Here is an 18,045-nt window from a genome sequence, read left to right on the forward strand (position 1 = left end):
CGGGATGTTTTCTTCTTCTCTTTTTTCTTCTTTTTTTATTAGTTGTGGTTTCAAAACTCCACTTTTGCTCCATCTATCACGAAACCGATGATGATAAAGCTCTTAAGGGCGTTTTAACAGCTAATACTTCCTCTACCTATGCAGCTTTAGATTCTGTAACGGTGTTTTCTTTTAAGAAAAAAGAAACAAAATATTTGTTAAGAAAATATTACAAAATATTAAGATTCAATATAAAATAACGATTTTTTTTCTTACGTTTTTCTTCTTAAAAAAAAAATCTACTGTGGGAACTGCTTCTTGGGCAATATCTCCAAGAGAATTCATAGCAGCAGCATCTTGATCATGATAAACAGCTTCCACAGCATCTGCTAAGGGATTCTCTGTGGGTATCTTATGACTCGCAGCGTCTACACAGTCTACAATCGCCTGCTCTTTTCCTTCATATTCCCTTGCGAAAGAATCGATCACACGCCGAAAAAGTCGTCCGTTGTACCTTCGGATGTCACCAGTTGATGTTTTTTGAACCATTTTTTTGTGCTGTAAAAAAAACATTACGTGCATAAAAACCTACATTATTTTTAATAAAAGATTTTTTGAATTTTAATTAAGAGAGAGAAAATTAAAAACTTGCAACATAATTGCTGCGGAGAGAATTAGAACAGATATTTACCATTATTTCTGCGGTAAAAGTGTTATTTTAATGAAAAAGATAAAAAAAAAATCCAAAGAACTTTTAACATCATCGCTGTGGAGAGAGTTCAAATAGAACTTTTGCCAATCATTCCTGCGGCTAAAGTAGTTGATAAGATATAAAAAATAAAAAAACTGATGAGAGTGAGAAAAAGAAAAGCTAAATAATTTATGTCATAAAAGTACCTTATTTTATTGAAGGATGATTCCTAGTCGTGTGAATACTCCGCAAGTTGCAAGCTGCTTGCGTGATTCACTAGCTACGATTTGAAATTAAGGTCAAGAGCAGCTCTTTAATCCTCCGGAAAGTGTATGAAAATATGTGCAAAAGGGTGAAGGAGGGCGTAAGTTATTTCTAATTGGCTATTTGGAAATTTGAAAACCTATCTTAGAAGGAAAATTCATACATGCAAAAAATCACCTGTATGCATGAGACCAAGGGAGAAGGTTTTTGCGCATACCATAGGTACAAAACATAGTTTCGTATGCTTTGCACATTTTTAAAGGGAGGGGACTGCGGAGGCGGGCGTTGCACTTGTATCTTTTTCTAACTGCTGTTTTGGTATTGCACTTGCATCCTTTTCTAACGGAGCTGTTCTCTAATTGGATCGGAGTCAATGCTCTAAAATTAAGAAAAGCTGAGTAGCACTTTGATGCCGATCATTCAGAAATAGTACTTTGAACCATATAATTGATTAATATTATTGCAATTGCTAGAATGCGACCAGTTTATAAGAGAAGTAAGATTGAACTTGAAGAGGATTTGAAGTTCTGAAATTTTTTAAACAAGATGCCGCCTAGTGTTATTAATATCTTAGATGAAATATTTCCTGAACAACAGATAGACGACGGTTTTTGGATGGAATCAATACTTTTATTAACTTATGATTAAAACTCTGCAGTTATCGGTAAGTTCTTTTTTTCTTCAATCGTTTTTCATTTTTATTTATTTATTTTCATTATTATCAAACTTCATATTATAAAAATTTATTGAAGTTCAGGAATCACCGATCTCTCCATTCACGGAGAATTTTGACGCTCTTCGAGCAGAATGCGTTGTGGAGCAGATAGCTCCTCTAGATGTGTCGGTTATACTACAGTCGGCAGAAACTACTACTAATATTGACAACGTTAAAAATTTCATATTCGAAGGTGAGTTTAATTACTTTCAATTATTTTCTCCATTCTTTTTTAAATGTTTCTTCTTCTTATTTCTTCTTTTAAACATTATTTAAAAAAAAATCTTTTTTTGTTTGACACTATGTCGATTATTTTAAAAATCTTAAATTTCAAGACCGTGTTCTTCAGTCGGTGACATCGATGTAGTTCGAGAGTCACCGATTTTCTCACCAACTCTTTCGTACACGGAGACTTTTGATGCTCTTTGAGCAGCAACTGCATCAAAACATATTACGGAGCAAACAGCTCCACTTGATCTGTCGGTAGTTTTACAGCCTGCCGAAACCGAAACTAACATTGCCAATTAAGAAAATGTTAAATTTGAAAGTGAGTTTAATTACTTTTAATTATTTTCTCTAGTCTTCTTAAACGTCTCTTCTTTTTATTTTTTCTTTTATTTTTTTTACTTTTTGTTTAATAGATTATGAGGATTCATGTTCCTCAGGCGGTGAATCACCGGTCTCTTCAACTCTTTTGTACACTGAGAGTTTTTACTCGCTTGAAACAGAAATTGGGAGTATTTCACCACAAAGAGTACCTCTGGACTTAAGCACATCACTCCAGTCAGCACAGGCGTCACAAATTATCGATTTGTCCTCTTCACCAGAAGTTGTAGTCATATACATCTCTCCGCAGCCGAAAATCGAATCATCTCCAGAAATAGTTGAAGTGAAGAATTTATTGAAAGTAAAAAGGGCTGAGGAAAAAGTTCAAAATGAAATGAAAAAAAAAAGAGTATGTGGCATGTTGAAATTAGAATGACTTAAATTTCAATATTGTGAATAAATTGTAAAATATATCCTGTTTAACTAAAGAAATATTATAAATATAATAGCATTTTAAAGATTATACTTAGGTCTTAAAATTTATTATACTATATCCAAGGTCCGACAAACTTGCTACCTGCATTTTATGACCAAGTGCATATAGCCATAGGTTTTAAAAGTGTAACACGCACGTAAATAAAACATATACAGTGAAAATCTATTTTAGACTTATTAAGGTAAAGAGTTATACTCAATTGACATCGATTCACACTCAAAAGATCGGGATACTTAATGGCTCAGGCACTCGGAGAGAAGGAAAACTACATCTTATACTTGCTCATGGAGAGATATTGCGCAATCTTACGCAGCGCTGTGGGTGGGCAAATGTCACTAGCTCTGATAAACAAAAGTTATAAATACAGGTTGTATCTTTTTATTCACTCAGTTTTACCCATGTGACACAAGTAGTAATAGCAGCGGTAAAAAAGAAAGCCTTGTCAAATAAAGAATAGATTAGGAAAAATAATTTTTAACTTTAATATTCACAATTTCAAAATACTCATCAAACACATCACAGATTTCATCATTAGTATCCACGGCTTTTATAATGCTGACAGATACTTCATACCGAAAGAATTTTTTAATGGTTTCCTTGCAAGGAAACATTGTTAGTCTTTGGATAATCAAGCCACCTTGCAATTTCAATGATTTACCGTCGGATACAAAAAATCATAATAATCACCAGACGGTAGAAGTCCATGGAATTGAATAGTTTAAGGGTGATGTTACTTTAAATAACTTAAAGTATCGTCTAATAACTATTGCCAAGTATCTAAAAAGAATTTATACTTACGGAAGTGATGAAGCTAAATTCATAAGTTCAATCCTGACGCGTAAAGTTCACGATCTGTCCCAAATGAATCGTACTTTCAAAGATATTGAAGACAAGGTCTCTTCTCCAGTATGCCTTACACACGAACAAAACCATTTTGAAAAGAAAAAACTATTTTGTGCCCTACATAAAGCACATTTATTAAAACAATGGTTTCTGACTAGCATATCAATTAAGTCATAAAAGCAAGACAGCGATTAATATTATGCAGCATATAAGCCTTAAACGACAAAAACAACAGCCTACATGGGTGACCAGCGACGATGTGGTTGGTTAAGCGAAGCACATAATATAAATAATACTGATACATTTTTTCTGCCAAATTTTTACGTACTTTAAGAACAACATGTTCAACAAAATCGTTTTGTAAATCATGTACATTTGTTATTTAATATAAACTGATTTTAAAAATGAAACAAAAAATGTTTAACAATTATTTTCCTACCACTCCACATCCTACATTATCATGCAACGCGCTCGCTAACACAAAAAAGTTTTTGTATGCATAAACGAGGTGTGATCAAAAAGTAAGGTGACTTTTTGAATTGCGCGCGCTCTTTACACTCTAAGTTAAATTTTTTTTTTTTATTATGTTGGTACACTAGTCACAATCATATGTTCATAGTTTTGACTATATAGCATGTGTTGTTTTTATGTGAAAGACTTAAAGGTTAGACTCGTGTTTGCGTACTGGGCGACTTCTTTTTGTTGAAAATAATGGAGCAAAGAGTTTGTATTAATTTTTGTGTAAGAAATGGTATTAAGTTCTCAAAAACTCTTGAAATGTTGACAGTGGCCTACGGTAAGTCAACTATAAGCAAAAAAACGCTTATAAGTGGTATAATTTATTCCAAGAGGGCCGAGAAAATGTTAATGATGAACCTCGGTCTGGGCGACCCAGCACGTCAATCACCGACGAAAATGTTTAGAAAGTGAAAGAAATAGTGCTAAAAGATCGTCGAATCACGATTAGAGAAATAGCTGATGATGTTGACATATCGTTTGGCTCATGCCAATCAATTTTGACGGATGTTTTGGGTATAAGACGTGTATACGCGAACACCATGATAATGCACCTGCGCCCAAGTCGTTATTAGTTAGTAGTTTTTTGGCCAATACTTCCGTAATGCTTAGCCACTATATTCACCAGACTTGGCCCCCAGCGACTTTTTCCTCTTCCCAAAATTGAAAAAGCCCATGAAAGGATTAAGATTTGCCACTATTGAGGAGATTAAGGATACATTGCTGGAGGAGCTCAAAACAATACCCAAAATAGCATTTTAGAAGTATTTTGACGACTAGAAACTTTGCGTTGGCACAAGTGCATTGTATCTGAGGGGGATTATTTTGAAGGGGATAACATAGTTTTAGATGAATGAATAAATAATTTTTTTATAAAAATGAAAAGTCACATTACTTTTTGATCACACCTCGTAACTACCACGTGCACAAGCTGCACACGATTTTGCTCATTCAAACAGTGTGCACATCAAGCGCTGCAGACGACTTATGCACATTGCATCGTGCGCAAACTCAAACTGCGTTGCTCATCACCAGCTGGCGCACGTGGCTCTACCGGTGCTAATGCACATTGCGCATAAACTCAAACAGCGCGCGCAAACTCAAGTAGCACTGCAGGTGGGGCACGCAACCTCAAGCAGCGCACGCACAAGGAATGCGAGGAAGCTACAGCTCCTGCTCGCTCCTGGCTGCAGTAGGGACCACGCCGCGGAGAGGGAGTGGGCCGAAATCGCCTGGCGACTCGAGCCCACCTAGACTAGAATCGCCATAGCGTATCTACTTATAGAGCTCAGTCTGACTCCCCTTCCATGCTACCTACTCGTATGCTGGAGATGTGTGTGTGTGTGTGTGTGTGTGTGTGTGTGTGTGTGTGTGTGTGTGTTTACGATGTTGAGAGAGTTGATCCGTAAACAATAGCTGCTAGTTTGTCGGTGTCCTGGAAGCAATCATAGTATTGGTGGCCAATGTGTAGTGCTGTGTTAGCTGATAATGGGTAGAGGGCCCGATAGCATACAGTGCGTCTGCATGGTGAGACAAGGGAGGCACTTTAGCTCGCTGCGAGGCTAGCACCGAAGTTCTTGCACGTCCACCCAGGTTTCTCGATGCCCCCTGCGTCGTCGAGCATCGTCGAGAGAATCGAGGAGATTGTCACTAGAGATATCTTGGTAGGTGACTGTACGTAGTGTTGGTGCTATGTGTTGTAGAGTAGTAAAGCAGTCGTTCCTCATTACCTGTCCCTAATAACTATTCGAATCTACCCGAGTCCCCTATTGTGAGTGAGTGTAAACATTCATTAAGTGCCAACTGTAACGTAGCATAAAGATTGCAGCAAGCCACGATGCTGGGCCGTTGCTTCTGTGTTGTGTCGCCTCCATTATGTAACTCAAGTGGCTGTTTATGAAATAAAGTAAATATACTCGATTTTATTTGGAAAATTATATTAGGGTATTGCTCGGCCTGGGTGATGTTAATTCTAGCTACTACTGAAGAGGGGCCGGAAAGAAACTAAACAACAATTCAACCCACTAAAAATAAGTAAAAACTGTCAATATGGAAATGTGCTCACAAATCATTCAGCTTAAATAATTATTAAATTCAAATAAAAAATAATAACGTGGATCTAAGAAGTAGTGAAAGCTGGCTGTATAGGAATTGTGAGAAGGCTGAGAAGTTTTCTTAAAAAGGAGAGCAGAAAGTGGGGGTGCAAAAAGTAATAAAATTAAAAGTGACATGTTTACTAATATAATTTTATTTTATTTAGAGATACTACTGATGGAAGGCTGAAGGGAGTTCTCTAGAATTGTAAGGGAGGCTTATAGGGTTATCCAGTTATTGCGTTATAAAATTATCAGGGGGTGAAAGGTAGGCTAAATTAAAATTCAACCCAGTAAAAATATAATTAAAACTAATAGAATTTTACCTTATTTAGAGGGTGGCTGAAGGTTATTTAAATTGAGCGAGGGTCTAAAGAGGATTGAGGGGGGTTAACTAATAGTTTAACTTAATAAAAATTACGTAAAATTTGGTAGGATTTGACATTATTTAGAAGGGGGCTAATGGGGGGATTTAGGAGAAGCCGAGGTGTGGCGAAGGTGGGTGGTGGGGGGTTATATGGAATGACCTTCTAAAATCACTATATAATATAGGAAGATATATTTATATGAGAGCGCGCGGTGGCTCGGTCGGCTAGGTCGTGGATTGTCACGCGGGAGACCGTGGTTCGATTCCCGGCCAGTGCGACTTTTCGGGCAAGTACCTTTGTGATTTTTCACATGTGCTTTTTCACCACCCAATGCTCCTCAAGGAGGGTTTGGGTGACCTACTCGCAGCAAACATTGCCTTATTCCCCCTACCTCCCTCCCAGTAATGGGAGGCCTCCCATCCCTCTTCCCTTCCTTCTCCCAAGTGCTAAGTGCCCATAGTAGTGCCCTTATTAAAGGAACCGGACGTAGAGCACTATAAAAAATATATATACATACATGGACGATAACTTTTTTTTATATCTAATTGTGCTTTACTACAGAATATTACTTTCCTGCACTTTAAAACACAAGCGGAAATACAAAAAAAAAATTTCCAATGCCATGTTAAAAAAGACTTAAACATGAAATACTTTTTTAACACAGTTTTAATTTGAGTTACTATTTTTACTGGGCCATTTTCATTTTATTTCTTGCTTAAAACAAATATATTTTAAAATTTTTTGACTTTTTAAATATTTTTCTTATTTTTTTGACACGTATTTTAATTTCTTTACGAGAATTGAACAAAGTATGTCAGAAGCCCTTTGCAATAAAAAATTAAAACTCCTCTTGCTTTTTTGAATGATATTTTAAATTGTATCGACAAAATAGGTACTGGGCGTATATTAAAATTTCAATACTGTTTTTAGTAGACTTTCAGTACTTGGACTAGAAGTTTTTCCTCAAATTTTTAATCGTATTTTACTCTGAAGTTAGATGTCAGATGATTACGGCACCTTTATTATTTGTTTTCATCAATATTTGCCATTTAAGTTTCTCACATTCATGTGAATTTTTAACAGCTGCATTAAGATTGAGAGCTACTACTTAAAATGCTAAATTGTAAATAATAATGCTTCCTTTCGATAAACTATTGATAAAAGTTAGTCAAAGCCTAATGCAAACGTAACAAAGTGTGATTTTGTATTAGTTTTCTATTAATTATATATTGTGCATTAATTGAACATTATTATAATATTAAGTTAATAACATTTAATTGTTAATAAATATGAAAAACCTTACTCAGGATTCAGCAAAAAAATACATGAAAAACGTAGTTCAGAAATGCTGTATTGATTTTTATAGATTTTATATTAAATATTGTCGGTATATCGCTTATTAACACATTTTTTTGCGAGATTTCATTCATATATCTTTTTAGCCGATGCCGTAGTTAAAACTAATACTATTAAATAAAGGTGAAAAAAGTACATAGAAATACGTATTCTTTAAACCACAGTTTGAATATTTTGTACGGTTATGATAATTACTATCGGTACATCAATGATTGTCATATTTTTTTACGAATTTTTACTCACACACCTTTCCAGTCATTATGATGGTTAATCTATTATACTATTAGATTTAAGAGAAAAAATGCATGGGAACACGGAGTCAGACTTGTAATTTAAGTGCTTTTTATGGTCTTCCGTCTAGATGAGCAATTTTTATTACTCTTAACATATAAATATCATAAGGAATATTTTTTTTTTTAAGTCAAGTTAAGAGGCAAGACTTCTAAGAAGATCGTAGGCTAATGCGGACTCAGTGGACTTACTCTGCGCTAACTATATTTACTCGTCAACTAGGGAAATTATAAAGTATATAGTGGTGCGTGCAAAGATTGCAGCCTACAAAGGAGAGCTAGACATGGGTGCCAGTTCTCGGGAACCCCAAATCATTTTTAGGACTAGATAGAATTAGCACCTCTAGCAGTTAGTGGTAAGCTTGCTTGCTCATACTGTGAGATACTATGATCTCGTTTGTGGCTCCACCCTGAAGTAATGCAACCGTGGTTTTGGTGGTGAAACTAAAACTATGTGGCATGTGGAGAAGGGGAGGTAAAGTAGGTAGTAGGGGTCTAATATAAAAATTTCACTAAGCTCGAGACTACCGTAGTCCCTGCAGTGTGCGTTAATGCATTTCTTTTTCTACCACAAAAGAAAACTATTAGTACTATTAATACTATTTATATTTTTGTCTTATCCACCGATGTACTCGCTTCCATTTTTTACGAACTAATATTTTCAATTAATAGCATTAGCCTAGACTAAATTGAAGATGTCGTGTTTGATGAATTTGCATTCAATTTTTTTTTATACTTGTGTTGGTCGGGCACTTCAGAATAAGAATTATCCTGTTGCCACCTTGCAATCTTGTTACAATTTGTTCAAACAAATCAGTAAAAGTACACAAACATAACCTGTAAGCCATCTTTACAGCCTCTATGAAAGAAAATGTCGAAAAATTAATTGGAAAAATTCTTTTTAATGTTCATGCTCACGGAATTTTAGTGATTGTGCTCGTACTAGCTTATACGTATATATATTTACGTGACCCTAAGGCACAAATAGTAAGTTCTTGTATAAAGGTATAACTCGTACAGGCGTAGACGTTAAATCATCTTGATAATAATCTAGCTACTTAATTTTGTGACTTATTCTCTCATAAAATCTGTAAAAGAAATCGTACAATTCATGTTTGTGTGTTGTAATAAAATATGAAAAATAAAATTTTTAGTATTCTTGTGGAACTCTAAAAATAAAAAAAACTGCATACTTCTAAAAATAAACAATTTTATTACGTAGGATGTAACGAACATAGTTGTACAAAAAAAATTAAATGCGATTTTATCTAGCATGACGCCACCAATTTCCCGCGCTCTACATGGTGATTTTAGTGTTAAAAACTCCACCATTAACTTTACCTATTTTATTAGTACCGCTTTCTTCAATATCAAAGCATAAGCCACGTGTTTTATGATAAATTCCTGTTTCTACGTATAGTACACGATGTAAATTTGGCTACGCAGGCGATCCTTACTACTTTTACCCCAACCCTGTTGAAAGTCGCAGTTCTTGCCTTTTGGCGAATAATCTTAATAAAACTGTTAACCTAGTTTATGCACAGGTTATTTAATTCTTAAGTGACATTTTCTAGAATTATTCAAGAATTTTCTTAGAATTTCTTAGCTCAGATACAGCAATGTTAAAAAATGCTCTTACAGGCATTCATTTTTGTTGCATCAAATAAAGCAGAGCACACTCTTTTATGCGGGGAAAGTCTTATGTATCAGATAATCTCTTGTTTGCCAAAAAATGTGGGGTATAGAGAATTAAAAAACTAAATTCATACAATTTCAAGGCAAGAAGTCGTACATTTTGTCTGGCATAAATTTCTAGACAAAATGGTTATAAAACAGTTATGATATGAATTGCATGTTTGCAATATATAGCTTTAAATAATTTGCAATAAAATTAGAATTGTTAAATTTTAATACAGAACTAAAATTTTGCCAAAAGTATCATTTTAAACTTCAACATACAGACTACGATGAGCTTAGATTACGATAACTTTGTATCAACCCCCTCTCTTTGGAAAAAGTTGTCCTTTCTATGTAGGTGACTGTAGTCGAATAGCGACAGCTGTATGCACGTTTTTACAGCATTCGGGGTTGTAGAAATACTTTTTTCGGCTTCTTTCTCAATTCCTGTACTTGCGGCTGTACCTTTTTCTGGTGGTTATACCTCTTTTTCTTTCCAGCGAGTAAAACCATCTAGCTGTGCATAGTGGAATCCGTCTCTTTCACTCTTTTTTTAATTTTTTTAAGCAGAGCTTTTTTGTCTCTTGCATATAACATAAAGTACAAACTGAAAGTAATAGATATTGAAAAAGTTAAAAGTTTATCAAAGTTTAAGTTAATAGGTTGAATTAGAATATTAGATATTTGCAAATTAGTTACGTATCCTATACTCTTAGATATTTTGACGAACGATGAGTCTCTTTTTCACATGAATTAAATAGAATGCAGATACGTGCATAATCGTAAGAGTGTGCATGTTTTTTAAAAAAGATCCTTGTATTTTATTTTTATTTCGTCTAGCACTCGAGCAACAAAAGAATATTTAATTTAACTGTATATCAGCCAAGTATTATAATTATCTAATAATTTTTTTTTTTCAGGGAAAATATGCCTTCTCATTTCAAGATAAAAGAGTACTGTCCTTTGGTTTTTAGAAATTTAAGGGAGAGATTCGGAATTGACGATTTGGATTACAAAGAATCTATGACAAGGTAAATGGCTTCGTTGCATTATATTGTTCGGATTTATTAGTTAGGCCATTGTATTATTTTGTAAGATTAGACTTTTATCATTAAAATTAAAAATGTTTCGTAACTTATTTTACTGACACTCAAAAAGGATAAACGTAAATTATGGAATGGTTATTATTTACTTATTCTATACGCGTGGATTATAAAGAAAATACTAAAAACTGGAGAATACAAAAGGTTACTGCTTGGATAAATAGAAAAGATAAATAATTAATATTTTATTGTAGAATGCGTCGAATGACAGTGAACAAAATTAAAAAAGCCGTCAAATGGTTGTTCTATCTAAATTCTTTATTGAAACAAAAGTCAACATTTCGGTTGTTTCAATAAACTATCCTGACTCTCATCAGAAACAACGTTCACTACGAATACGATGTTAACTCACAGTGATTGCTTGTCATAATATTTCATGTGGAGAGGAAGGGTCAATAATGAGTAAACATTAACGTAGTGTGCGTTCTTCTCGTACCATGGCTTTACTCTAACTCAATATAAAAGTCTCTTACTTTAATGTAAAAATAGTAATTGATGTTATAATTGCATTTCTGTATTGTTATATCCTTTCGAAATCGATATAAGTGTAGAATAATGTTTTCAATTGTTATCAGTTATTAACGCAAATTAGAATATGTTTATATACATATTATTTTTTAAAGTGTGATTAAGTCTAAAAATTATGACAATTTTTTTTTTTTTTCAATGTCAATGTTTTTTTAATAGCTATAATATTATCATAAATGTACAATGGACTTTTAGCTGTAAACCTTTTTAGTTAAAAATTAAAAGGACATTCTTGACCTTATTATTTTCAATTATTCGTTATATGCAGTAATCCGAAAGAGTGACACCTGCTTGGCAGGAAGGATGCGATGCTGGATAATACAATTACAATGCCTGTTATGAGCTGCAAACTTTGTTAATTATTTTTTGTAGTTTTAGTGCATTTTTGATACTTAAAGTATCGATATTACGCGTCAGAAATTTGTTTTTAATAGATTACAGCTAATATTTTATAGTTAAAAAATAAATGAATAAATAATGTAACAAAAACTGTTTTCTGTTTAATACCAATTCTTAACACTGAAAATTCACCTTTAAAGTAACATAATGCATTGAAACTACAAAAAACCACTAACAAAGTTTACAGCTCATAACCCCAATAACGGGCTATGTAATCGCGTTCTTCTTTCTGTGCAGGAGGTGCTGTTTTAGATTACTGCTCACAACAAATAAATTGTTTTTTTTTTACTGCATTACATTTGCATTGAGTGTTGCAAAATTGAACAACGTATAAAGTAACTGAAGTAATTCTTAGAAATTTTGTATATTAAATAACGGTATTCAAATACATTCTTCGTATCAACCTAAGAATGGTAGTATTTGGTTTTTGAGTTAATTATTTCTTTGTTTTTCTGGACTACAATAAACTGCTGAACAAGAAAACCATTTATACATGCTGAAATAAAGACAATAAAACATTTGTAATCTATTAAATGAAAAACTGAAACGTATTTTTGTCGATACAAACATATGGAAAAATGAGGATGGGAACTGTTTGAATTGAGGAGAAGCTAAAGGGTCGTGGGGGGCAGCTAAGACTCACTTTTGCTCACACACACACACACATACACACACGCACGCACTCGTGTCTACTGTATATATATTTATATATATATATGTAAGTTGGGATTGCTTACCTGCGCCCTCTGTGTGCTAACCCTCTATTAACAGATAAGTATTATCTTTGCTGAAAATTTCTAATGAAATTTGGATTTATTTATTTATTTTTAACGCATAAAGCCTTTAATAAATATATTATGTAATTTATTGTCGAAAAATATTTTTTCTAATGATATTCCTGACATTACTAATAAATTTTTTGATACAAAGTTACATTCAATTTGAAATGACAGTACATGAAAAAATCTCGTCGGTAAAGTAATAGTCTATGTTTATACTATAGAATTTTTAAAACGTCGTTTAACACGTGCATATTTTCTCATAACACTACATTCAACAATAAAATAGTTTTACCTAAATAGATTAATAAAATTATATTAGTTAATTTACCTTCAATTAATAGAAAACTCACAAAATTAGTTATTAAACGCATGGTCTTTTAACTTAGCAAAGCCCATCGTAAAATAGATCCAATTATGAGTGTATCAAAAAGTATCCTAAACCGTTTGCTGATATAACTTCGTTAAAAAAATGGTCATGCTAAATACATAAGAAGAAATAATATTTTAGATTATCATCTATATTTAAGACTTTGCATTAACATCAAATTACAGTTGATAATTCGATGGTTGTACGATATGATGAAATTTTGTTAGTGAAATACAGATGCCACATAAACGTTAAATATTGTGCGTCTGTTTGAAATATAAAAAACATGTACGGCTACATTTATAAAGGTGATAATAGAGCATTTCTTAAAATAGAAACATTGAACAGTTTTGGTGATGAAATTCTAGCCAAAATTTAAAATATTTTGATTGTAGATATTTAGGCCCTATGAAATCAGCATAGAGATAACATAAATAGCCAATTTGTCGTAGGAGTCACAAAGTGTTTAATCACGCTGTGGACCTTGAGAATAAACAACAATTAACTTTTGAAGAAAAATAAAATTAAAAAGAGAATACAGAACGCATCCTACAGATTGGTTTGAGTTGAATAGAATTGATGATTTTGCGAAATCTTCAAAGTGTATCAATATCCCAGAAAATCGTATTTTCATCAATCGACTAAAAATTTAGGTAAAAAAACAAGAAAAATGGGAAGTACGACATAGGTAGATTAAATACAGTATCAACGAAAGGTCACAAAAGGGTCTTTGTGAAATCAATATTCAAGATGTTGATTACCTCAAGCAATTAAAAGTCAGTTTTTAACTAAAATTGGTGCAGAACTTTAAAAATGTTTTTTAAAAATGTATGCAAAGTCTTAATAACTCTGGGTGCTTATGAAATGAGAAATTGATAAAACAAATTCTGTGAATTTCACGTACTTTTTTATGGAAGATTGTAAAAAGTGACTATTATACCCGAGTTGATACAGACGAACCACATAATAAGTAAAAACGCAATTCATCCATAAAATTCATATAAGACACATTGTGTACATTCAGTATGCTAATATGACAAATGTATCTCATACGAGCTCATGCGTGTGTGTGTGCATCAGCTTTAAGGTAAAAAATTCATAATATGCTCTTGACTCGCGAGTACCTTATACACTTAGGGCATAACGTGTTGGCTGAGATAACTCGGGTGCAGTTCGAGAACATCTATCATATCGCACTACGCTAAGGAGCGAGGTACAATGGAGGAGGCCCGCCAAAAGTGGTTCTGGCAATAGCAGAAAAAGCAGAAACCGCAACATCTTACTGGCCACGAACTCATTTGCGCAGTTTAAAAAACCACTGAAAATTACTGCACGAAGCATGAGGGAACTCCGAAGCAGCAGTAACAGCAATTAGTGATAGATGTAAGTTATTTATCAGTAATATAATTAACACTAAAATCTTGTTAAAGTGATCTGAATAGATTGTACTTAAAAAAAAACTATTTAAAATCGTTTGAATATAAGAATTAAACATTAAACATTAGTTATGATTATCTATACTATTAAAATAAATATTTTGCTTCACTGAAAAGAATAAACAAAGCTCACATGAGCAGAATCCTCAAAAACCTACAAATGACATTAAAATAAAACGGTTAACACCATACTCTAAACAAGTCTGGTCATAACAAATTCGCATCCCTTGTGGGTTTTTTAAATTTTTCTTTTGTTCAAAAAAAAAAAAAAAAAAAAAAAAACCACTTAAATAAATTATATATGAAAAAATAAGAAATAAAAATAAAAATAAAAATGCCCGGAAGTATGGAAAAAGCTTATCAGTGAATGAACCTCTTATGCAACAGTTTTCAAATGTTTTACAACGAAATGCCCGGAAGTATGGAAAAAACTTATCAGTGAATGAACCTCTTATGCAACAGTTTTCAAATGTTTTACAACGATTGAATGCGACTAATTCATTAATAAGCGTAAATCAATCATTTTAATATATACCCTTTATGACGGATACTTGACTCCCTTAAAAGACTTTTTACTAGACGTAGAAAATGGACGAACTCCAATAACAGCCGCTCAAGAACCTATGTACCTTTGCTCAATTATTTCTAGACTCAAAGGAAATGCTGGAAAGAGTTTAATAGGTTCTACTTTTGCATCGATTAATCAGTTATAAAAATATCTAAAACAAGAATTTTCACCATTCAAATCGTATCATGAATATATGGCAGATCTTTTAAACACTACAATGAAACAGTTTGAAATTTTTATCATAGAATAATTTCTCTCACAGAAACTACTTTACCAGCCCTTTTGACTGAATCAAATAATGACAAACTTAAGACAATACAAAAACGACAACTTAAGAAATTAGCACTATAAAGGTTTATGAACGGTTTACTTGACTCGTGGAAGTTAAATATAGCACTTTTGAAACCTAAATATATTCACGAAGCTTTAGAAGCTGCTTTACTTACTAAACGCACTTGCCCACCAGTATACAATCAGACCAAGTACGTTTACAAGGCCGCACCCACGACCTTTACTTGAACGACTCCGGAATCTTTGGTACCGAAAGTTACAAAAATTTCTGTTCCAGTCTCTATGCAGTTCGACCACCAAAAAAAGTTTGTCAGTTTCAATGACCCATTGACCCACGGTAGAAATTCTTACCCACATACCTACGATAAAAATGATCTTAAGATGACTCAACCAAAATTCGACGAGTGTGGTCGAAAAATTGTACATCCCGCACTAAGCTACGCATCTCAATGACGATTAAATACTTCGCCACTAAGCCGTTCACCACCACCACCCTCGAATAATAATACTTATTACTATTATCACCCTCCTAACTTCCAAAAATTTCCATATTTTAAACCACTACCCTTTTATCTACCTTACTACCCACAAATGTATTATCCCTATCCTCATACAAAAGGCTATGCTTACCATCAACAAGCTACGTTTCAATACTATAACCAAAAACAATACCAAAATTATAATCAAGAACGATACTGAGAGTCTCGCCTTAACTCTCGAAAAACGAGAATGAAACTCGCCAGTTGGACGCCAGTTTGAATCCGATGACGCATCTGAAATCAATAATGGCAAATAAATTTACAGAGCCTTCTGAGCAAGAACAATAGGAAATTCACTTTTAGTTAAGTTACGTTGCGAAAGATTTCGGAAAGATTCGGAAATTGTAATATTAGATTCAGGCGCAGAAGTAAATATCATTAGTTATAACGCATTAAACAATGGCACAGAAATTAATTGTGGTAATACAATTGAATTTGAAGGAATAGCTTCACAGCGAATACACACTCAAGGCATTGTTACGTTAAATTTTTTAGATACAGATCACGAATTTTACGTCATAAATCCAAAATCGCTAATAAATAATGCATGTATCTTAGGAGATCCTTTTGTTACACAAGAAAACGCTAAAATCGATTATGGATTAAATGCATTGACATTAGGTAGCAGACTAAGTAAACAATATTTTTCTATATCAAGATAGTAAACTTAACTCTTTAAAATTAATTGAAAAACCCTTAAGACTGAAAACTAAAAAAAATTTCGAAATTCCCTTACCAACGATTAGTTACTTCTATTATTTTGTGAACAAAAAAAAAATTTTTCCATTGTTGTAACAACAAATAAAACATTTTTTTCTTTTTACCATTTTTTTTATTCTGAGGAGTTCATCCTCGGATATTAATCTGTTAAAACTGTTTTTATGTTGCTTTTGCACGAGATTTCAAGATTAGTGAAATCTCGTGCAACATGTGTTTTTGATGTGAAAAATAATGCGTATCAAGTTGGTCTACTATTAAATGTTAATTTTTTTCAGGGATCCGTTTCCACTTAAAGTTCCAATTGTATCCTACGATATTATCCCTAACAGTTTTGATGCTAGACCTACCTACTTGTGATAACAAAGCTTAAAAATTATTGAATCTTGTTTAATTTTTTATGCATATTTTGCAGGTCCTTAAGGTAACTTCTTTATCTTAACTTAACTTCTATATTTTTGATTATTCAGAATATTTTTGACTCTTGCGAAATTCATCATCTTTGTTTTTAAAAAAATCCAGTTTTATCCGAAGTAGACAACAGTAACAAATCATAAATAATCATCCTTATAGTCTTATCTTGATTATATTAAATATGTAAATAAAATTTCAAAATATAGTTTATAGCATGAAAGAGTTCTGTATCTTTACAATTTTTGGTTTTGAAATTTTGTAGAGTCATAATCTGTATGTATTTCAGATTTTCGACCTGTTGGATAATATTGCCAATATAAAATGATTTTTTTTTTGCTTATTATTTAATATGTATTTTTCTTCTTATTTTATGAGATGCAATGAGTTTTTGTGGAATACAAAATACCAGCTTAATAGATCCATTTTCTTGAGGTTGTTTGAATATTTTACTTATTTCTTCCAAACTTGCATCTGTGTGATTATTTATTAGCTTGTTTCGATCGAGACGAATATGCTGAAATATAGCTGGAGCTGATTTCGAGCCAAAAGATAAAAATTTCGATTTCCAGTGACCATGATAAGTCACAAGAGTCGTTTTATATCTCTATCTTCATCTCGTGAAGGAATATACCCAAAAGGCAAAATCAGTGTTTAACTTCGAAAAGTCAATACATTTCTCTACACGTACAACAAGAGTATCTATGCTAGGAAACGGCTGTTTTAAAAAAATTATAATTTCGTGTTATTTACGATGGTCAATACACAGTTATTCTTTTTTCCCTTTTTCCCCGTACACTAGAGTAACTGGTGAGCTGTATGGACGATACGACTTTTTCATGACTCCTGCTTTAAACAGAATTTTTTCACTGGTGTTTTTTTTAAAATAATTTGTTCAGGATAGAGCATTTACATTGTTTGTTTAAAACGTATTTTTTTTTAGTTTACTTATTGTCCCTTTATATTTTTTAACCGTACTCATTTAAAATTTTTCTTTAGCAACTGTTAAGCTTTGTTTTGTTCAAAGAACATTTTTAATAGTTATTTTACTTTTTTTAAGCGTTATTTTT

The 18,045-nt window shown here is 32.8% G+C and overlaps 1 protein-coding gene across 6 annotated transcripts in view; it reads left to right on the forward strand.

Moving 5' to 3' along the window:
* The window catches only part of PIP4K (phosphatidylinositol 5-phosphate 4-kinase), a 541,345-nt gene that overhangs the window by 261,552 nt on the left and 261,748 nt on the right, over positions 1-18,045 (forward strand). For all 6 annotated transcript variants that reach the window (XM_089594386.1, XM_089594383.1, XM_023390965.2 and 3 more), the window contains exon 3: positions 10,755-10,865. In XM_089594386.1, the coding sequence (XP_089450512.1) occupies positions 10,755-10,865 (111 nt within the window). The remainder of the gene's footprint in view (positions 1-10,754; positions 10,866-18,045) is intronic.

This window comes from Copidosoma floridanum, unplaced genomic scaffold (assembly GCF_036245765.1).
Source record: "Copidosoma floridanum isolate Cflo_tuat_1 unplaced genomic scaffold, Cflo_Japanese_pri ptg000021l, whole genome shotgun sequence".
In the NCBI taxonomy this organism is placed as follows: domain Eukaryota; kingdom Metazoa; phylum Arthropoda; class Insecta; order Hymenoptera; family Encyrtidae; genus Copidosoma; species Copidosoma floridanum.